Raw genomic sequence first — 21,800 nt, forward strand, 5'->3', positions numbered from 1 at the left:
CCGCTGGTGTTTGAAGAGCGTCTGTTCATAGCCCAGGGGCCCCACCCGCACCCCCACCAAGGGGGGCTTCTGCTTTCAATCTGAGGCACTCAGCCTCTGGAAAACCTCACTTTACACTCACAGGGAATGAGAACGGAAAGGGCAAATAACATCTTAGCATTGTGAAAATAGTAATGACGTCACGGATCCCATGACTGGGTCTCGAGGATCCCCCAGGGCTCTTCAAGCACCTTAGAACTTCCCTCCCTGCACTCCTTCCCACTAGCTGGAATGCAGACTTGGTGGGCGTGAGCCAGAGCCACTACAGGGTGCAGCGGGTGGTTGAGGATAGGCAGGGCACTGAAGGCTGTCTAGCATTCTCGGCCCTGCCCGTTACTTGTCAGGGCCTCCCAAGCCCCCCCCCCCCCCCCCCCCCGCTCCCAATGCCAACACTTGGTCATTTGAACACAAAAAACATCCATGAATTTGGAATTGCTAACCTGAGATAGAGGTGCCGGGCAGAAACTTCTTTCCTGTTATTTTGGCCTTTGCAAAGCAGGCACTATCTAAGAAACACTCCTTAGTCTTTCCCAACAGCTCCTTCGAAATCATTTTTGAGAAAATAAAGATTCTGGCTCCATGGAAATCAGATGTAGCTTAAACAGCTCCTATGGCTTCCCGTACTGTTCAGGGTGACAGACAAAGCCCTCCCTATGGCCTCAAGGCCTCACAAGACGCCCAGGTACCTCTGATCTCTCCTACTGCTCCCTGCTCCTCAGTAAGTGCATTCTGCTCCAGCCACGCTTCTGCCCAGGGCTTTTGCATTTGCTGTTCCCTCGGTCTGAAATGGTCTCTTCACACACCTCGACCGGCCTTGTGCCCTCATTTCCTTCAGGTTCATCTTGCTTGAACACCTATTTAAAATTGCGTCACTCTATCTCCCTTCCCTGCTAAGTTCTTCTTGAAAGCACTCATCATAATCAAACCTTCTATAGTCTGCTTATACAGTTGTCTGTCTCCCCAGTTGAGTGTCAGCAACAATGTCCCCTGTTGTTTCCCCATATTCCCAGCCCTAGGTGCTCAGTAAAGATTTCTTGAAGGAATGGATATGTTTGTGGCAGCAGAGCTGGGAGGATGGGTTTTACAAGCTGGCACCCAAAGTAGGATTTACGAGGTGCTGTGGGGCTCTTTTCCCCTCTCCCTTTATTCCTATCCTCTGCAGGGATCCCTCGCTTTGCTGGAAGACTGCCTCCTCCGGCAGATTTCCTTAAACTGAAACCCTGGGAGGTGGAGCCACCCCTGGCCCCTTATAAGCAACCAGAGCAAGGCTGCTGCTTGGCCTTTGGGAAGGAAGCTCACAGCAAGGTCTTTGGCAGATAGATGGCAGTAGGTTTTACTGAGACCTCATTCTCAGGGATATTTGTCCATCAAATATTTCTGGAGAAGACTGAAACCCATATGATGGCAGTTGATGGCCTGTGGAAGAGGTGACGTGAAGGTAAGGTGGTAAATTGAGATCAAATCCTATCGCATGGCCCGTGATCTACACGAAACATGGGTGTCAGCTAAAATTAAATGATGCTTGGATCCCGAAGTATAACAGGATCGCTGACACTCATTCTGCATCCCTAGGTCCCCACTTCAGGGAGCAGAGCAGGAGGGAAGAAGGTTCGGGTCCACAGCCCAGGATGCGCCCCTCCATCAAGCCCTGCCCACGCGCTATCTGGAGCACGACCACGCCCACAAACTCACTCCTCCGTTGTGCCCCCGCCCCTAATCTGGCCCCGCCCCGTCCACAGAGACACTCAGGGCCCTCGCCCCGCCCCCTACTCCGTTCCTCCCACCCTCTGGCGGGAACCATCCCTGGCCACGCCCCTTCCAGCCGCCCTCGCGCCCCGCCTCGAGTCCGGCCCCGCCCCCGGCCGCCACGCCCCCTTTCTTCCTGTCCGAGCGCGCGCGAACCTCACGGGCTCCCGGAGTTCCGGGCGCCAGGAGGGAATGTGGCGGCCGCGGGACTGGGCCCAGTGCCGCACCGGGGCCGGCCTTGGAGTTCTCCCGCGTTTCTCCAGGCCTCAGAGCTGAGACCTGAAATCAGAGCGCGGGGCGGCGCGGGCCCCGGAACCCCCGGCATGGCAGCCCCGGAGACGGCGGGCGCTGCGGCGGAGGGCGCGGAGGCGGCGCCCTGGGCGCACCTGGAGGCCCCGGTGCGCTTCCTGCTGCAGGCGCTGCAAGCGGGGCCTGACGGCGCGCGGCGCGGCCTGGGTGTGCTGCGGACGCTGGGCGGCCGGGCGCGGGAGCCCTTCGACTGGGGCCGCGTCCTCGAGGCGCTGTGCCGGGAGGAGCCCGTCGTCGAGGGCCCGGACTGTCGCCTGCAGCTGTAAGTCGTCGGTCGCGGCGGGCGTGGCGCGGGGCGCCGCCCTGCATCCTCCATGCTCGCGGCCGGCGGGGGCTGGCGCCACCCCCGTTTCTAGATGCGGAGACCCAGGCCTGCGAGGTTGATTAACTCCTCCCGGCGAGGGAGTCTCGGGCGCACACCCCTGAGGAGGGGCGTCCAGCAGGCCTTCACTGAGCACCTGCTGTGTGCCGCCCAGTGCCATCCCCCGACGGGGGGCGCACGCCTTCAGCGGGGTGTAAGTGAGTAATTAGAAGTCAGAGGACGCAAGTCGATTTTGATCGTGTGCTTCCATCTCTAGAAGAAATAGAACTCCTGCCTCCAGTATCAGTATACTTACGTATAAGCGTACGCGTGCTGAAATACGTTACAAAGTGTACAAAAATAGAAATTTAAAACGCGATAAATAATCGTCTGATCGTGGTGGCCTTATCAGTTTTTTTAAAGCATCATACGAATTTTAGGGCAAGATCACTTCTTTCAGAATGGTGTTTTTGGGACCGGCCCCGTGGCCCAGTGGTTAAGTTCGCGCGCTCCGCTACAGACGACCCAGGGTTTCGCTGGTTCGGATCCTGGGCGCGGACATGGCACAGCTCATCAAGCCATGCTGAGGTGAAGCCATGCTGAGGTGGCGTCCCACATGCCACAACTAAAAGTACACAACCATGTACTGGGGGGCTTTGGGGAGAAAAAGCAGGAAAAAGAAAAAGATTTGCAACAGTCGTTAGCTCTGGTGCCGATCTTAAAGAATGGTGTTCTTGGTAATTTCTAGTCTTTTGGGTGACTGAACTCTTTTTTTTTTTTTTGCCTCTTTATGTGGCTGACAGAGAATTCCTACTAGGAGCAGAAGTGTCAGCCCTGCCATTTTCTTGTTATTTGGTGTGCTTCCGTCATGGGTATGCAGTTTCTTTTCAGGCATCCTTATAAGCCTTGTGTCCATTTTGTGAGTGTTCTGTTTATTAAAAAAAAGATAATAGAGTATCCATAAATCCACTTAACTATCATAATTAACTGGAATATACAGAAAGTAAAAAAAAAGTGAGCGAGATGCTGCCTTCAGCCTCTAGGGAATTGAAGTGCAGTCCCTCTGCTCTTCTAGGATCCCCGTCCCTCAGAATGAGACTGGGCACTGGGATAGGGAGGGCCAATCCATATGTTAAATATTTGTAATACTTAATTTCTTATATGTTAGATAAGAAGAAGTAGAAGTTCTGATATTTTCTTCCCACACTCCACTTTGAATTTCTTTCAAGAGAAGGGTCAGGAAAACTTTCTGAAACCCCACACTGGAGGCTATAGAAATGCTTGTCCAGCTGTCTGGCTTTTTCTGGACAGAGTAAGGGGAGGGAGAGTTAATCTAAGGTCCCGGGATAGAACAGTACTTCAGTATAATTGGCTTCTTTTGTAACCCTATGTATTTTATTTTATGCATTTAACACTTATTCTGATATGGGGATCCGTGCACAAAAAAAGAGTTCAAAACCCTTGGAGTAGGGTCTTCCTGACCTCTCTACTCCCAAATATCCTCCGCTGCAAACTGACCGTCTGTTTGACTTTTACTCTAGTTTTCTCTCTCACTTAGTGTTTGTTTTCCACAAGGAAATAAAAGTCACATTTTTTCTCCCACACATCCCAAGTGCCTCTGTGTGCGATGATGACCAGCCCTGCAAATTTGTGTATAGAGAGGAGCAGAGGTGTGATGAGTGGTGGGCCAGGGCACCCATGACGTGCTTGCCACGCCACCAAGCCTCAGGTCGCACAGCATCTGGATTTGTGCCTTTGCAACATTTCAGACGGCTACATTGCTCTGTCCACAGCAGCCCTTGCTGATCTCTGGACACTTATTTTCAGTTAGTTAATTCTTTCAATAAATGTGCACCATGTGCTTGCTATGGACTGGTGCTGTGCTGGGTGCTGGGTGCTGGGTGCTGGGACACAGAGGAAGCAGACACTGCCTCTGCCTCAGGAACTCAGCTGGACAGATGAAACACTGTGTGTTCCAGGGGTTGCCAAGGGGAGCACAGGGCCACAGACTAAGCATTGCACAGCATCCTGGAGTATTATTTTTACGTAAGGTTTGGGAAAGGACTTTTTTTCTTTTTTACATAAAACAACGATGGATGTATTATAGAGTAGGTTCCAACATGACTTTTTGAGCTGAAATCGGAGATGTCAAAGAGCAGGGCCTAGCGTAGAAGAGATGTTCAGTGTGCACTTGTTGAATGCCTCTCATGCTCTTCATTCACACTGACTCGCAGGTGCTGCCTCCCAGCCCCCTGTCTGTCCATTGGCTTCTAGCCTCTAGCTCTCCCCATTCTGCCCTGTGCTCCTTTCAGCAAGATGCTCTTACCTGCTTGCCCTCCCTCTGTTACCCAGGAAACCGCTGCTGCTGCGATTGCCCCCGTTATGCCGGAGAAACCTGATGTCCTTGCTGACGGCTGTTCGGCCGGTGCTGCCTGAAAGCAGGCTCCTCCCTGTGCTGCAGATTGCACAGCAGGACTCGAGCCCTGACCCTGACGTCTGGCTCCGGGCCCTGGCGGAATTGCTGCGAAGGGATCTGCGTGGTGGAGTCTCCACGGAGGGAGCGTCCCCACTGTCCACAAGGTGCCAGAGACAGCTCCGAGGCCTGTGTCGGCGGCTGGGCCAGGGGGGCAGGAGGTTGAAGTTGTCCCAGGTTCCAGACCCTGAAGAGGAAGAAAAGGAGGAGGAGGACAAGGGCTCCCAGCAGCCCGGGAAACGCAGAAAGGAGCCAGAGGAGGAACCTGCCAGTCCTGAGGGAGAGAGGGCCCCCAAGAGGTTCCGGCGTTTGGACAGGGAAGACGGGGAAGAAGAAGAAAGCCAGGAGGAGGAGAGACCTGAACATGAAGCTTTGGAATTCCTGGCAGCTGGAGAAGGCACATCACCCATTGAGGACCAGCCTGTCGCAGGGGCTGAGCCCAATGAGGCTGGTCAGAGTCTGGAGGATGCTAAGGGCCTGGCTGAGAGTTTGGAGTTGCCCAGAGCTATCCAGGTACTAGGGAGAAGAGGCTGGGTTTAGAGCCATCCTTCAGGAGGGGGGTGTTTATCCAGGGCAAAAGCCATCTGGGACCCTATTTCCCAGTTGGAACGACTGTAGTCCATGGAGCAAGGGGAAGGAGGGTGAGGTTGAGGGAATGTAGTCTGCCCCCCACTCTGAGGAGGGGGTGGGGAAATGAGTTATCGATGTGGGAAACCCTTGGCCTGGCAATCTATACTGGGAGGTTAAAGGGTGCCAGGAAGAGGAGAGGCTCCGGAACCACCCCTGCCACCCCATCCTATTGGAGTGGGGCAAATCGTGCCAGCGTTCAGCCGGCCCTCCCAGCCCAAAGCCTGGGTCTATCCCTGTTCGGGTGGATGCAGAGAAGGCAAGTTGAGGCAGCTGGATTTACATGGCATTGTCTAGTTTGAGTTCTTAAGCACCTTTCAAGGTTTAGGCTTTGTGTTCTTGGCTCTCTTGAATCATCTTTGCCCCCCAGCTCCCGCTGACCTCGGGCCTTCTCAGGAGAGGGAGCCGGGGCTGAGTTTGGGGCCACGCTGCCCTGGGAGGGACTTGGCAGTGACTGGGCTCTCCTCTGCAGGACCAGGTTCCCAGGCTGCAGCATCTGCTCAAGACCTTCGGGGAGGTGACTGGCGCTGCCCTGTTCCCTGGAGCCCTTCTTCCGCCTTCTGCCTGGACCTCAGCCGTGCCCAGGGAGCCCCAGTGGCGTGAGGCACAGGCGGTTTGGGAGGGGGGATTGGAGTGAAGGTCTGAGGACAGTCACTGCCGGGGTACAGATAGGTCATCTACCCCAGACAAGTGCCTCTCTGGTAGCACCTCCCAGGTCCTCAGCCACCCTCTCTGCCATTTTGAAGGGGTGGCCGCAATGACTTGTCCCCATGGCTCTCCCAGCCCTAACGTGGGATTTGCCTTCCCAGGGGTTGGAGGGGTTGGAGGGCACCCCCCCGGTCGAGCTGCAGCTTCTTCACGAATGCAGTCCTGGCCAGGTGAGTCCAGAAAAACTGCCCGGCCCTGAGGATACAGGATGCATCTCTTCCCAGCCTTTTCCACTGATGTTTCCTGTTTCCCTGTCTCATGTGGGAATTTGGGAGGGGCTTTTGTTGGGTGTTCTAGTCTCAGAGGCAGGGGTGCGTTAGTCCTTGGTTCCTCCCCGTAGGTTGTCTCTCCCAGCCTCACCTTACCCTAGTGTCCTTGCCCTCCCCCTCCTGCTGCCTAGTTGGCTTGAGACAGCCCAGCAGAGACAGATGAGTGTCCCTGTGCCCGTCTTCCTCCCTGGCAGATGGACCTGCTCTGTGCCCAGCTGCAGCTCCCCCAGCTCTCGGACACAGGTCTCCTGCAGCTCTGCACCTGGCTGCTGTCCCTGTCACCAGATCTTAGCCTCAGCAATGCTACTGTGCTGACCAGGAACCTCTTTCTTGGGCGAGTAGGTGCACTGGGATGCACTCAGAGCGCCAGGGTCAATGGGGGAGAGTCTGAGCCCTCAGAAGGGTGATACTTGGAGAGGAGGTTCCAGCCTCGTGGGCATCTGGCCTCTCCGGGCCGCCTGGGGCAAGGGGAGGGCATGGTCCCCCAGGCCATCTACCCACATGGTACATAACTGCTCCTTCTTGGGCCTCAGACCCTTCCATAAGCTGAAGGGATCTGGGACTCGGGATCAGGGATTTGGGAGCTGGGGCAGGGAGCTGTGTGTCTTTTCCACTGGGTGGGTCCATCTGAGTCCGAGATAAAAGAACTTTTTTTTTCTCTGAACATTTATCACCATCTGAAATACAGAATGTGTCTGATAAACATTTATTGAAGGTAAGAAGAAGTGAATGAATTAATTTCTTCCTCCCCATTGGCTGTAGGTTCTCTCCCTGACTTCCTCAGCCTCCCGCCTGCTCACGACTGCCCTGACCTCCTTCTGTGCCAAGTATACCTACCCTGTCTGCAGAGCCCTCGTTGGCCCCGTGCTCCAGGCCCCGGAAACAGGTAATTCTGGGACCAGCCCCAGGCCTGGTAGTTCTGCCTGCTCTTTTCCCAGTACGCTTCACCCCAGGGTGGCCCTGGCAGGATTTGGGTGCCCAATGAGTAAAGACACCTGTTGCTTCCCTGACAATGCCCCCTATAATGAGCCAGGCATTCTGTTCCCCACTAGTCCCATCCTCTCCTGCCATTTTCCCCTAGACTTCTCCTCTCTGCTGTCCCCTACCCAGGTCCAGCTCAAATAGAGTTACTGTGTTGCCTTATGAAGGATGAGGCCCTGGAGCCAGATGTGCAGGTTCTAATGCTGGGGTGAGTGTACGGTCTCCATGCCACCCCCTCCCACCTCCTTCCCCTGGCCACATCTGCTCCTGGCATTCTGGAGTGGGAGCCGCCTGGGCACCAGGACTTGCCCCAAAAGACAGGCAGTGGCACAGCAGACGCCTCTCTCACTGTTGCCTGACCCTGGCCTGCACCTCCCATCTGTGGGCCTGTGCAAGTTGCCGGCCTCTGCACCTTTCCAAGCCCATGGTTTCAGTCGTCAGCGCCAGGTGCCTTGGGGAATGCAGAGAGGGGGCTGGTGCTCCCTGCTCTTGAGTAGTTCACAGCGTAGTTGGCACATGGCACAGAGGTCGGGACCACTGGCTCTGGAGTCAGACAGACATGGTTTCAAATCTCAACCTTGCCTTTTATTTAAATGTGTAAGTTCAAACAGATTATTCCGTCTCTCTGAGTCTCCTTTTCCTCATATGGAAAGTGGGGATAATAATTCACTCTAGAATTTTTCTAGATATTAAATGTGATAATGCTCAGCACATATCTGGCACCTAGTATGTGTTCAAAAATTATTATTAAATTGGTGTTAAATTTGGGTATTAAAATTGGGGAATCAAGATACAGACATGTAGAAACAATAAGTAGGTAAGACCCCATTGGACACTGACATGAAACGTAAAGTGCTAAGAATAAATGAGAAGAGGACAGTCTCAAAAATAGTATCAGCCGCCACTTACAGAGCACTTTCTCTGTGCTTTAGATTCGTTATCTCAGTCTTCATGCAACCCTGAGATAGGGGCTACTGGCACCTTAGAGATGGAAAAACTGAAGCTCAGAGAGGTTAAGGGATGTGGCTAAAGGTCACATTGCCAGACAATGAGAAAGCCTGGGATCCAACCCAAATCTGCGCACCCAAGAAGCCACACCGTTGCCATGTGACATGCTGCCTTTCCAAACAGTCTGAGGGCTGCCCAGTAGAAGGGCAAGCGCAGCTGGGGTGGACCTCACTGCGGTGGGCTCTGCAAGGAAGGCTTGCCTCCTCCGGGAAGCCTCATGTGTGTCACCTCACTCCATCATCCTCCTCTTCCCTGGGTCACCCTCACTTTCGTACTCAGCATGCACTCTCCACTCCTCGTTATTTTTCAGGGGGTCTTTGTATATCTCACTGCCAAATCCTTCATTGTCAGCTCCCGGGGGTCTCGGGTTGTGGCCTTCCCAGCACTGAGCATGGGCTCTGCAGCAGTGGCTTCTGGGCAGCCACCAGCATCAGAGGGGCTCTGACTGCCTCCTCTGTTGGCTGGGGATCTTGGCTGTCCCCAGGGCCTTGCACTGCCTAGCAAGGGTGGGAGCAGTAGCTACCCAGGCTTGGCTGGGAGACCTGGCTTTCCTCACCGGGGCCTGTGCTTTGCAGACAGATCCTGGAGCTGCCCTGGAAGGAGCACACGTCCTTGGTGTTGCAGTCGCTCCTGGAGCGGCAGGTGAGCAGGCTGCCTTGGGGAAGATGGACAAGGAAGTGCTGCAGTGTTTGCATGGGCGTGGCGCTCCTGGGTTTCCGGTCCCCTTGGAGATGGAGGAGAAGGCAGGAGAGCTGCCCTGTAGCAGGTGCCCTGTGAAGGGGAGAGTCCTGGGGCTTGAAAGGCTGGGAGCAGGGGCCGCCTGCATGCTAGATCCCAGCCCCACCTCTTACTGCTTGTGTGGCCTTCGGGAGGGCTTTCTGATGTTTGTGTGTGAGTTTAATTTAAGTTTTGAATAGGTAATAGATTCATTATGTTCACCATTTTGAAAGCTCAAAAGGATATAGTGAGAAATACTCCCCAGCCTTGCAGATTCCCTCCTTGGGACTAGTCAGTGTTACTAGTTTCAGGGGACTCTCCCAGAGATGCTTTATATGTACAAGGACACGTGTTTAAACTTAGTTTTCCCTGGCTTTTTACATAGATGGCAACACACCAAGCTCAGTGCTCTGTCCTTTGCTCTTTTCACTTAACACTATATTTTGGCAGCTTTTCTGTATCAGTACCTAAAATTCTGCCTCATTTGTTTATAACTTAGGTAGTTGACCTAACCTCTTTATGCCTCAGTTTCCTCATCTAGAAAAGGGGAGCAATGATAGCACCTCCCGCATAAGACCGGGGTGAGGTTTAAGTGGGATAATTGGCATAAAGTGCTCAGAACGGCACCTGATGCGTAATAAGTGCTTATTAAATTATGATTGTGAAGAGCTATTCTGCTGGCAATACCCCTTGGGACCCGTCACTCCTTTATGTCTTTCACCACTAAGCCAGGCTGGGGATCCTTGGCCTCCCCTTGGTCCTTGTCCGTGCCTTTGCAACAATAACCACCATTTTCTGAGACCTTTGTGCCAGGCTTTATGAGCGTTATTGCATTTAATCCTTTTCACAGTCTTCAGAGTTACATATTGTGAGCCCCATTTTACAGATGTGGAAACTGAGGCTTGCTTTGGTTAAGTGACCTCCCCAAGGTCACCTAGTTAGGCAGTGGTGGAATTGGGGATTGAATCCAGGGTCCTGTCCCATGCTGCTGTCTCATCTCCCAATGTGTGCAGGTGGAGATGACCCCGGAGAAGTTCAATGTGTTGATGGAGAACCTCTGTAAAGAGGGGCCAGCGGCCACCACATCCCTGGCCTATGCCAAGCTCGTGCTGACAGTATTGACCAAGTATCAGGCCAACGTGAGTGTTGATAGGGCCGCGAGGGCTGGTCCTGCTGCTCTGAGCCCGCCACGAGGGTGTGCAGATGTTTGCCAGGGAGGAAAGCCTGAGTGTTAGGCAGAGAAACCCCAAGGTCAAGCCCAGGACTGGGGAATGAGACTGCTTAGGAATTCAGCCAGCCAGCCAGCACCACTGTGGGCCGGATGCTGTATGGGGCCTGGAGAATCAACGGTGACCATAGTGTAGTCTCTGTCCTTGAGTTGACTCTCTCCCCCACTGCCAGGCTAGCGAGAGGGGAGAGAGATGACAAGCAGATCATTGTAACATCCGGCAGGAGACAGGTGAGAAACGTGCACAGGGCATTTGGCAGCAGAGGAAGAGGGCCGACTAAACCTTGTTTGTTGTTGGGAATTGGGACAGGCTTCCTGGCTCTTAAAGGGTGAGTGCTAGTCAGGGGGCGACACAGAGGGAAGGGCATCACAGGCAAAGGAAACAGTGTAAGCAGCGAACCTCTGAGGGGGTCTGGGTAGTTCCTCGTAGCTGGGGCCTCACAACATGCGAGTGGGTGGTGGTAGGGGATGAGGTTAGGCTTAAAATACACGGCCCCTGCATCTCAGGCACCGTTCTGAGCCCTTTACATATGTTAACTCACTAGTTTATTCCACGTGTTAGCCCTATGAGAAGATACCGTTATTAGCTCCATTTCATAGGTGAGGAAATTAAGACTCAGAGAGATTAAAGTAACTTGCTCGAGGTCACATTGCTAGGCCATGGGAGCATCTTACGGAGGGCCCTGTGGTTTATGGTGAGGACCTTGGACTTTATCTTGAAGGCCAGGTGTTCTTGGCTGTTGGCTCTTTACCCTTTTCTTGGCAGTCACAGGCCCATTTGATGATTTGATGAAAGTTATAGCTCTTCCCAGGAAAATGAAAAGGTGAACACACATCTTATGCCCAATTTCGGGAGGCTCCTGGATCCTCTGGAGACCCTCTGTAGAACCTGGAAGAAGGACCTCCGATGTGAGGCATCCCAGGGCCTTCACCTGGAGTGACTTGGTCAGATTTGCATTTTATAAAGAAGCTTCTGGCCTCTATAAGGAGTGGGGCTTGGAGAGTGAAGGTACAGGGCAGAGACTTTTCAGGAGGTGTAGCAACAAGTCAGGGAAGAAGTGTGGCCCAGAAGGAAGGTGGCAGCTGCAGTGGAGTGTCTCTGAACCTCAGTTTCCTCGTCTGTAAAATGGGAAGGTAATGAGGATTATATGGAGTCATACGTATGAAGTGCTGCCACATAGTAAGCCCCCAGTAACTGTCACCTGTGATTAGCCTGGCTGACTTAGGAAGTTGTGCAGTTAGTATCTGACCCCGGGTCCGCTTGACTCCAAAGACCTTGCTTAACCACGGTGAAATAGTGAGGTTCGACCGCTCAGGGAGTCATCTCCTTCCATCGCCCTTGTGTCCTGGATTCCTCTCTCCTCCCTAAACAGAGCCCAGGGGCAGAGGGGAGAGGGGAGGGATTCGCTGCTGGAGGCCTGACGTGATTCTTCCTTCTCCCCAGATCACTGAAACCCAGAGGCTGGGCCTGGCTGCAGCCCTCGAGCTCAACGCCACTTTCCTGAGGAAGTCCCTGCAGGCTGCCCTCAGACACCTGGCCCCCTGACCATCCACCAAGGGACTGCCTCCTGGAGCTTCCTCACCAGTTTTCTGAAGGACGCTTCTGCCCTCAGCACCTCCCCTTGACCCCTGGCCTGGGGGTAAAGGCTGAGCCTGCCATCCCAGGGATCCACGGCCTCCCTGCGCCAGGCTGCAGACAGGCCATGTTGGCCTCCCAGCCAGCAGGGAGGGTCCTGGGCTAAGGGGGCTGGATGAGGCCAGGGGCTGCTGACGCTGGGCTCACTCCTTGTCACTTCTACCTCAGGCTGCAGGGGCAGAAACTTTCCCATAGGCCTCAGTAGGGTCAAAGCAAACCCAGAGTGGACGAGTGATGCTCCAGGAGCCCTGGGGGACCCGTGTGCTCAAGTGTATGTTATGATCCTCTATTCTTGTTTCGGACTTGAATAGTAGTTTATCAGTAGTATTTAATAAAAATCAGGAAGTTCAGTAGTCTTATTAGAAGCAGTGCCTGTCTTCTATTAACTCTGGGTATTTGTTGAAAAGCAACACGCACCACCACCACCCCTCCTCGCCCCACCCTGCTCAGTGACGAGGGGCATCTTTTTCCTGGTGAAGTGTTCTGTGAGGGGAAGTTGGTAGAGTTCTGAAGCTCATTCTTTCACCTTCTGTGGGCCAGATGCTGTGTGATACCACTCAGCTGAGACCTATCAGAGCTGTCTGTTGGGTAGGCGAGGCGTGCACCGACCCCTGGGGATGGGTGTTGAAAGTGGGAGGGACTCAGTCTGGAGTAGGGGAAGGCTTTGGGGCAGATGACGTTTGAGGAGGGATCAGAGGCTCTCCTGGGGTTAGTGTGGGCAGAGAGGAGGATGGGCCTGTTAGACAGAGCAAAGGGTAGAAAGGATGTGTGATACTGCGGGCATGTCTGTTTTACATCTTTACATTCCCTTGGCACTTACCCAGGTGCCTCGCTCCTAGGAAACACTTAACAGGAACTGAGGGTTTTGCAGCTGTTCAGATTGTGGTGCGGCGACTGGTGCAAGATGGAGGTGGACGTGGCAGCAGGAGATGGTGGAGACGGTCCCTGGGAGCAGGCGAGGCTTGGAGAAGCTGGGAGGCAGCAGCACAGCCACAAAGTATGGTCTCAGGGTGGGGCTGACTGGTTTCCAAAACTCTCCTACTTGGTCGGATCTCTGGCTGTTCATTCTCTTGGATCTGGCGGTGGTTTTCTTTGTGTATCTTTTGCCCTGATTGGTTTGCCTGATACCTAAATTAAGACGTTGGCTCTGGAGTGGATTCTGAAAATGACTACAAGTTTCTTGAACAAAGAAGACAGAAGAATTTCAAAATCTCAGGAAGCTTCTTTTTATTTTACACATTCTGTCATTCATTTGGGGGACTATATTAAATGCGTGATGATCTCACCATTCATAGCTAAGTTCTTAAAACTAGACTCTCTGAGGGGCTGGCCCTGTGACCGAGTGGATAAGTCCATGTGCTCCCCTTCAGCGGCCCAGGGTTTCACCGGTTTGGATCCTGGGTGCGGACCTGGCACTGCTCATCAAGCCGTGCTGAGGCGGCGTCTCACATAGCAGAACTAGAAGGACCCACAACTAGAATATACAACTATGTACTGGGGGGCTTTGGCGAGGAAAAAAAGAACATTGGCAACAGACGTTAGCTCAGGTGCCAATAAAAAAAACTAGACTGTGATTCATGTTTGAAAACTTTTTCCAAACATTTAATGGCTTTACAGGGGCTGAACATAAAAGTACTTATACATAAAAGTTTAGTGTATGCATTAAGAAATACGGTAATGTCTTACTTTAACATTTTAAGGGTTGTCCAGGGTTTAGTATGATGCAAATAATATGGTGAAATAATAAGGTGAAATATTTAAAAATAAGTTACTTAAAAGCAAGGGAAGAATGTTAAAATAATTTCCATGTTTTAGCATAAAAATAAAATAATTTGAAGTTATGTTAATTTACATAATTTTGCAAATTAGAATTCTCTCTTTTCAAAGTACACTTACTTTAAAAACTGATGGAATTTTGTTGCTGCTGGCATGACTGTTGCCCAAACTGGGTGAATATTTTGAGAAAAGGAGTTAAAAGCTATACAGAAAATGCAGGCCCACAACGTATTGGCTGTAATTTTTAGATTCCGCGGGCCTCTGTTATGGTTGCCAAATTAATACCATCCTAGCGAGAGTATCTAACAGCCAGTATTGGAAAGCCGGCGTACATGTCCTCTTACTCAGATGCTTCCCCTCTCTTCCTTTTAAGCTCTTGAACTCCCTAAAATAGGACTGTATGTTTCAAACCTATTTCTTACTGTAGCTGCATTTAGAATGCTGTGGCGGGGGGCCAGCCGAGTGGCCGAGTGGTTGAGTTCTCTCGCGTGCTCTGCTTCGGCAGCCCAGGGTTTCACCGGGTTGGATCCTGGACACGGACATGGCACCGCTCATCAGGCCATGCTGAGGTGGCGTCCCACATGCCACAACTGGAAGGACCCACAACTACAATATACAACTATGTACTGGGGGGATTTGGGGAGAGAAAAAATGCTGTGGCCAAAATATGTTTATTTTTATAATGTCTGCAACTTAAATACTTCAGCAGAGTCAGCATATTTATTCATTCAACAAATCTTTGAGGACTTACTATAGGTCAGATACAGCAGTGAACAAAAAAGCCCTGGCCTTCATGGAGCTTACATTCTTGTTTTTTATCTAAATATGTTTGTGAACAAGAATTTACATTCTAGGAGTGCTCAGCTGGTATTTAATCAGCAAGGTCACACTCCCAAAGCACCTACTATAAGCCCTTCAGGAATTATTCCTATTATATAACATATTCCTTTATATAACATGTTAGAAATGGGCTCTCATCATTGAAACGGCTGACATTTGATACCTGTGAATTGCCTAAAGATTTGGGGGGTATTCCCCTCCCTTAGAAACAGGGCAGAGATCTGGCAAACGACATCCTTTCAGAATGGCCCTTAGGGTGAGAGTGAGAGCCAGGATGGATTTTGGAGGATTTTAACTGCCTCGTGGGGACCAAAAGATTAACAATTATGCCTTCAGGGGGTTGTTGCAGCTGCCTGAAGAGAACATTTCATGCAAAGGCTGAAGCATCTAGAGAAACACAGAACAGGGTTGTCATTGAGGATAACAAACAGATTGTATGAACTGTTTTTGTGCTGCTTGCTAACCATTTTGAATAGCCAAAAAACCCCACAACAGGTAGATGTCATTGAATCAAGTATCAGGTGAAAGTTCATTCCAGTACCTTCCCAGCTCTTCCCCACTGCAAGCTTTGAGGAGCCGGAAACAAAACTTTCTAGACCTTTTTCTTCTCACAACTTCCTCGGAAGCTGTGAGGCCCGGTTAGAACAAGATTATGAGGGACAGAGGTCAGGAGAAAAGCCTGCTTATGAGAACTGAAGCAGGTGCGGAGCGCAGGAGGAAGTGGGCAGAGATTGCGGGATTTGCATGCTCTCAGCTGTCATCAGAGTGCGGTACCCAGTACGTGTGACCACTGAAGCTCGACCCCTGGCCCCAGCCTCTTCCCTAAGGGCCTGGCAGCAGCTAGTGAAGATGGGGATATTCACAGGGTGCCGCGGGGCGCCTGGACTGTAGCATCTCAAGTGGTCCTCGCGTGGGTCATTCGCCGCGGCTCACAGCAGCGCCCTCCAGCGGCCGGAGATGGCGGCGCTCTCCTGGATTGAGGGACGCGGCTGAGCTCAGGGGAGAAACCACAGGAAGAAGGCATCTCTCGCGAGAACGAAGTCCCTATTTGAGCGCATGCGCAAATCCCATAGTCTCTTTCCGGTTGTTGCGGCGTGAGGCATCATGAGGTGAGCGGCGCTTAGGATGCTATCCGTGGTCATCCTGGCTTCTGGGCGCCCCTCTGGGGACGGAGACCCTGCGGGCGGAATCCGGGTGGGGGGTCCTTACCCTTGCTTCGCTGCGGGGCATTTCTGGCCGGGCGCCGGCGTTCAAGTTCGCGCGCCGAGCCTGGCCGCCGTTGGAGTCCCTCTTCCCCGGGGTTGCATCTGGTTCTTGGGCCCAGATCGCCCGGCGCGTGGGGTGGGGAGCCATGTCCCCGTGTCTGGAAGCCTGAGCGCTCGTCTCGCTTCTCTCCCGCAGCAGCAAAGTCTCCCGCGACACCCTGTACGAGGCGGTGCGGGAAGTCCTGCACGGGAACCAGCGCAAGCGGCGGAAGTGAGCGCGGGCTGCCGCGGGGCGGGCGGCGGGGAGGGCGCGCCGGGGGCGGGCGGCCGGCTGACCGGCTGACGCTGCCTGTCCCCAAGGTTTCTGGAGACGGTGGAGCTGCAGATCAGCCTGAAGAACTATGACCCCCAGAAGGACAAGCGCTTCTCGGGCACCGTCAGGTTGGCACCTCGGCCCCCTGCTCCCCGCGGGCGTGGCTGGACGGACCCCCACCCTGGGTCTTGAAACAAGAGGGGAGGCGTGGGGAGGCCTTGGCCGAGCCCGCCGGCTGGTCTGAGAGGCCAGACTAGCTGCCGGTGACCGGACGCGCTGGGTAAGGCTCCGCCGCGGTCCCAGACCCCGTCGCCTGCGCCCGCGCCCCGGCCGCGCGTGACCGGCCCCGGCTCCGTCCCCCAAACGCAGGCTCAAGTCCACTCCGCGCCCCAAGTTCTCCGTGTGTGTCCTGGGGGACCAGCAGCACTGCGACGAGGCCAAGGCCGTGGACATCCCCCACATGGACATCGAGGCCCTGAAGAAGCTCAACAAGAACAAGAAGCTGGTCAAGAAGCTGGGTGAGCGGCGGCGCGGGGCGGGGAGGAAGGGGCGTTTCTGCCACGTGGGTTTTAAAGTGACGGAAGGGCCGGAATCACGGGGGAGAGGCTGTGCTGCGGGTGGTGAATTTGACTGGTGGTGTTCAGCCTTGTAAGGGTTCTTCGCAGTTTGCTTTGAGGATTGGGTTTTAGAAGGGATGGGCCAGGCGGTGGTTCTTTCTAAACAGCTGAGAGCTCTTAAATTGACGGGTCTCGGGGCTGCCAGGTTCTGGAGTGGAATTCCACCTACAGCTCCCGTTCTTTCTACTCTTGATGTGGTCTGAGCACCAGGATGCACGTTGTCATGGAGGTAGAAAGTAGGAAGGAGGACCTTGAACCCAGGCAGGCTTAACCAGAGTGTGCCTTTCCTATCGCGAATTGTGTGGGTCAGCCTGGGCTTTGTGAACGTTGCTGCAGAAGTCCAGAGGATGGAGGTGATCGAACTGGAGCGAGGAGAGAACTAAACATAGACTGGTACCTAGCGGGGGTAGAGTGTGCTGGTTAGAGGCCGCGTCTGTGACGGGCTCGCAGAGCCCCTCCTGGAGGTCTGCCTGCAGGACTCAGATCCTAAAAGCATCCGACGGCTTCCTTCCTTTACCAGCCAAGAAGTACGATGCCTTTTTGGCTTCGGAGTCTCTGATCAAGCAGATCCCACGAATTCTGGGCCCAGGCTTGAATAAGGCTGGCAAGTTCCCCTCCTTGCTGACCCATAATGAGAACATGGTGGCCAAAGTTGATGAGGTCAAGTCCACGATCAAATTCCAGATGAAGAAGGTAGAGGCCTGGCTGGTTGCTGGCTTGTGGTGGTGGCGGGGCCCTGAAGTTTATCCGTATTCTTCCCGTGGGAGCCCTGGTTTTCGAGTCTCTGGATACTTAGAGCACATGCTGGGCAGGATTGAGGTTTTCCAGATAGCACTGGTCTTTCTGGCTTGGGGCAAAAGCACCGCTGGTTAGGTCCCTGGAGGGGTGGGCCATGTGTTTGTGGATGGCGCCCATTCTCCTGCCCCTGTTCTGTTTAGCCTCTAACCAGATTTGACCTTCCTCTCCCCAAAGGTGCTGTGTCTGGCCGTGGCTGTTGGCCACGTGAAGATGACAGATGACGAGCTTGTGTACAACATCCACTTAGCTGTCAATTTCCTGGTATCATTGCTCAAGAAGAATTGGCAGAACGTCCGGGCTTTATACATCAAGAGCACCATGGGCAAGCCCCAGCGCCTGTACTAAAACTGAGCTTAATAAACTAGTGCCACCATTACCTGTCTGCCTGGGACTTGGCGGGGGCAGGGGAGGGGTGCTTTGTAACCTGGTGTTGCACCACAGCACTGTGCTGATGCCTGCCGCTTCTGGCACCTCAGCGATCAGTAATTTTACCCATACTACAAACCAGGAAGGGCATTCTTTCTGCCTTCAAAACCGTGCGGTGTAATTCAGATCTCATGACAGTGGGGCTGCTAATCTGGACTGAAGCTTTTTTGATCACTGAGGGGACAAATCAGAGCTAGGACTCTGTCCTGTACTCCTGTTGCTTACTAGCGGAGAGGGGGAGGACATTGACTCAGCCATTGGCAGCACACTTAAGTTACGACCTCAAGTTGCTTCCCTGTGTGTCGGGTTCTTAACGTGGGCTTTCTGTGTGGGGTTTTTAGAAAAATTTGTTTAAAGATGACCTGAGCTAACATCTGTTGCTGATGTTCTTTGTTTTTCTTTTTTCTTTCTCCCCAAAGCCCTGTAGTACGTAGTTGTATATTCTAGTTGTAGGTCCTGGTTGTGCTATAAGGGACGCCACTTCAGCGCGGCTTGATGAGCAGTGCCATGTCTGTGCCCAGAATCTGAACCAAGGAAACCCTGGGCCACAGAAGGGGAGTACGAGAACTTAAACCCGCAGGGCTGGCACCTGGGGTTTTTGTTTTTTGTTTTCCAGTCCCTCTAAATCATGCATTTGGGGTCTTGGTCTGTAGGGATGTGAGGAAAGTTGTTACAAATGGAGGTTGGGTTCCAGCAGGCCTGGGGTGGGCTTCCCTGGTGCTTCAGAGGAGAGTGGGCCACTAACCCTGAAAAATGGGTCTAGTACTTGCTTGCCTGACCCCCAATTGAATACCCTATGTTCAGGGTCGTAGGTTACCACCTAAGAGGTTTGGAGAAATGCAAGTAGAAGACATTAGTCATTTATGGCCCCTGTCGATGTTTTCTAGGCGAGTTTAGCGAATGGGTGGAATCGGCTGTGGTAACTTTCAGGCGCTTTACGGGGCCAGGCAGGCTCCGTCCCCTCCCTGGCCTGAGGAACTTCGCTGTTAGAGTTCTGGCCTCCAGCACCCTGTACTGGAAAGGTGGCTTTTGGTGAGGTGGCACCTGTGTAACCTTTGACTGGAATCTGCTTCATTTAACTTTGGTCAATAAAGGGAGCAGTCCATCCCTCCGCTTTTTAACAGAGCTGAAAGGCTAATCCAAAGCATAAATAAAAATGCTGCACCTTCTCCAAACAAGCCGCATCTGTCCTTTTGAACCTGAATAGAGAAGGGCACGAGGTTTTCATCAAAGACCTCGAGCGTTTTTTTGCCGTTTCAGCTTTTAAGTTACTAGTAATTTGGCTTGCAGGTAAAATAGCTACGACCTAATCTTGTGATGAGCACTGAATTCTGGTTCTCAAGGTGTCAGGCCCAGCTCGCTCTTTCCTCTGGGCTGTCACCACAGTATTGGAGAGAAGGGCCAGTGCATCTCCATCCATGGCACTCCGCACTCTGAAGGTCGTGGCAATCTTGTGTCAGGCAAGATTTTCCAACAGCATTTGCTCACCCTGTGTCTCTATCACATTCTAGCAATTCTCACAATATTTAAAACTTTGTCATTACTGTATTTGTTATGGTAATCTGTGACCTTTGATGTTACTATTGTAATTATTTTGGGGCACCAGGAACTGTGCCCCTATACACCGGCAAGCTTAATTGATAGATGCGTGTGTTCTCAGTGCCCGCTCTCCCCTGGCCTCCCCTATTCCCCGAGACACACAATACTTACAAGCTAAAGTGAGAACATTTATGGTGTTTTGATGACTAGAAGAATGTTATGCCCTGCCTCTGTCTCCAAGCTGCTTACAAGGCAGTGAACTAAGAAAGTCCAGGCATGAGAGCCATGAGGCACAGGCGTAAACCAGCGGAAGTCACAACGATGTCGACGTGGCCCCGCTGCACCTGTGGTGCCAACCTCAGGGCCTTGGTAGGCACACGATCTGGTCCGTGAGATAAAAGCAAACCACCTCGTGAACCTAAGACCAGAAAGACGTTTGTTTGCACCGGCAGCGGTGCTGTCGGCGGAGTCATCATGGAGCCAAGGGTTTCGGAGGAGATTTCTCATGACCTCAGATGCATGCTCCACAGTGCGTTGGGTGTAAGAAGACCAGCCACGTGACTGTGGGCTGAGGCCCTCCCACGGCCCCCGTTAAAATCCCAGCTCCGCCTCTCAGGAGCGATGTGAGCCTGTCGAGTGGGTCTATGAACTTCTCTCAAACTCTTGTTTTCTCACCTGAAAGTGCAGACGCTGACAGTACCTCCCTAAGACAGTTGTTCCAGCGTCAGAGTGTTACATGTTTCCATAGTGCCACGGACCGAAACAGCGGTTACGACATGCTGAATACGCAGCGCTACATACACCTGCGTCACAGGCCGGTACACAGGTCCTTGTCTGGCTCAGTCGGACTGAGGACGTCTCCTCGACGGTGCTGAGGAACGGGGAGAAGAGCGTGCCCTCCAAAGCAGTCCCACGCTCCCGTTTGAAATGAGTCAGGGATCAAAATCCTTAAAAAATAGTTTTGGAGACTCTAAGGCAAGATAAACGGGCATGTTTTAGAAATATTTGGCAACTGGAGTTTTCCCAGATTGGTTTGAATCACGTGAATTTAAATCGAACCCACTCCCCTTTAGGAATCAATGAGCCTGATGTATTGGGGTAGGAGTCCTTACAAACCAAAGCTGCAGTAACAAACACCCGCTGCTTTCTGCTGGGCTCTGGGGAATCTGCTTAGAGCCACGGTGCCGGCCCTCGAGAGGCCCAAGGGCCACGATAAAGAGAAACGGAAGGACTAGGCTGCAGAACAGAAGGCAACGAGAACACGGTGGGGACAGCTGATTTGACCGTACTGAGGGTTGAGCTATTTTAATCCAATCCCAGCCTCTAGGAGGATTAGTCTAAAGCTTAGTGTGCACCTGAGTTAGAATGCTCCAGTATCTGTGCGGCAGGGAAATAAAGAGCCCCCGTGAGACCCCAGGACAGTGCTCGGCCTTAACATCGAACTGACAGGAACATGGCCCTCCTCCCTCTTCCCTGGGAACGTCGGAACAGAGAAAGGGAGGGGCAGGAAAGACAGAACAACAGGCCTGTTCTTTGGGGCCCAGCTGTCTTGGCCCTTCTTTGCAGCTTCCCACAGAACCCTGAGCAGGGGGACCCACTCCCAGGAGAGCCCTGGGCTTTGGGCTCAGATGACTCACCTTCTTATCCTGGTTCCTTCTCTACCTTGGGACCTTGAAACTGGTCATCACGCACCTCTGGATCTGTTACATTTGTGTGTGGGGGTGAGGGGAGGGGAGGTGAGGGCTGTTTACTCCAGAGAGTGAACGAAACACCCCAGGTGACGATGCTTCCAGCACCCAATAGACGTCATCGCCTTTTAGCGGGGAGCATGGATTTTGCATCCAGCCCTAGGCTGGCACATGGCGGGGCTTCAAAAACCAAGTTCTGCCTCCAGGACCCCCGCCCGCGTGGCTGGGGCTCCAGGCACCCTCTCCATCCTGCAAGTGGCTGTCTGGGGTCCCTCCAATGCATTAGACCAGGACAAAAGGCCACCTGATTAAATAGTATCCCAGGTGCATGGACCTCGAGTGGGGCAGAGCAGGTTCAAATCCTGGAGTTCCCCTGATCAGCCGAGTGAGGAGAGCAGTTAACCTCAGTCCATTTCCCCATCTGCAGAATTGGAGGCTGGATTAGAGGGATCTAGAAGACTCTAGATTCTAGAATAGGGTTGCCAGATTTAGCAAATGAAAGTACAGGACGCCCAGCTGACTTTGAATTTCAGACAAAATACATGTCCACTGAGGA

The 21,800-nt window shown here is 52.9% G+C and overlaps 2 protein-coding genes across 4 annotated transcripts; both read left to right on the forward strand.

The window, feature by feature from the left end:
* Positions 1-1,910: 1,910 nt before the first annotated feature.
* Positions 1,911-12,401, forward strand: FANCE (FA complementation group E). Of its 3 annotated transcripts, none has more exons than XM_070584438.1 (10): positions 1,913-2,356; positions 4,748-5,381; positions 5,968-6,012; positions 6,305-6,373; positions 6,667-6,810; positions 7,235-7,358; positions 7,583-7,661; positions 9,037-9,103; positions 10,192-10,317; positions 11,851-12,401. In XM_070584438.1, the coding sequence occupies exons 1-10, from the start codon at positions 2,109-2,111 to the stop codon at positions 11,950-11,952; spliced, it is 1,638 nt and encodes a 545-aa protein (XP_070440539.1). In that variant the 5' UTR covers positions 1,913-2,108; the 3' UTR covers positions 11,953-12,401. The 3 variants fall into 3 exon arrangements, with proteins under 3 accessions (XP_070440540.1, XP_070440539.1, XP_070440541.1); XM_070584440.1 differs by lacking the exon at positions 1,913-2,356 and adding an exon at positions 2,374-3,267; XM_070584439.1 differs by lacking the exon at positions 10,192-10,317 and having other exon boundaries at positions 1,911-2,356.
* On the forward strand, positions 12,172-17,967 carry RPL10A (ribosomal protein L10a). The gene is made up of 6 exons (XM_008522699.2): positions 12,172-15,767; positions 16,060-16,134; positions 16,224-16,304; positions 16,546-16,694; positions 17,314-17,486; positions 17,766-17,967. Exons 1-6 carry the CDS (start codon positions 15,763-15,765, stop codon positions 17,934-17,936), a joined length of 654 nt encoding a protein of 217 aa, XP_008520921.1. The 5' UTR covers positions 12,172-15,762; the 3' UTR covers positions 17,937-17,967.
* Positions 17,968-21,800: the final 3,833 nt, after the last annotated feature.

This window comes from Equus przewalskii, chromosome 19 (assembly GCF_037783145.1).
Source record: "Equus przewalskii isolate Varuska chromosome 19, EquPr2, whole genome shotgun sequence".
Classification (NCBI taxonomy): Eukaryota; Metazoa; Chordata; class Mammalia; order Perissodactyla; family Equidae; genus Equus; species Equus przewalskii.

Excerpts from the sequence above, each read along its gene's own strand:
- FANCE (XM_070584438.1), top strand. The coding sequence starts at position 2,109 with ATGGCAGCCCCGGAGACGGCGGGCGCTGCGGCGGAGGGCGCGGAGGCG. Across the intron at positions 2,357-4,747 it reads CCGGACTGTCGCCTGCAGCT|GAAACCGCTGCTGCTGCGAT; the intron begins GTAAGTCGTCGG and ends TCTGTTACCCAG. Across the intron at positions 5,382-5,967 it reads AGTTGCCCAGAGCTATCCAG|GACCAGGTTCCCAGGCTGCA; the intron begins GTACTAGGGAGA and ends TCTCCTCTGCAG.
- RPL10A (XM_008522699.2), top strand. Across the intron at positions 16,135-16,223 it reads AACCAGCGCAAGCGGCGGAA|GTTTCTGGAGACGGTGGAGC; the intron begins GTGAGCGCGGGC and ends CCTGTCCCCAAG. Across the intron at positions 16,305-16,545 it reads CGCTTCTCGGGCACCGTCAG|GCTCAAGTCCACTCCGCGCC; the intron begins GTTGGCACCTCG and ends CCCCAAACGCAG.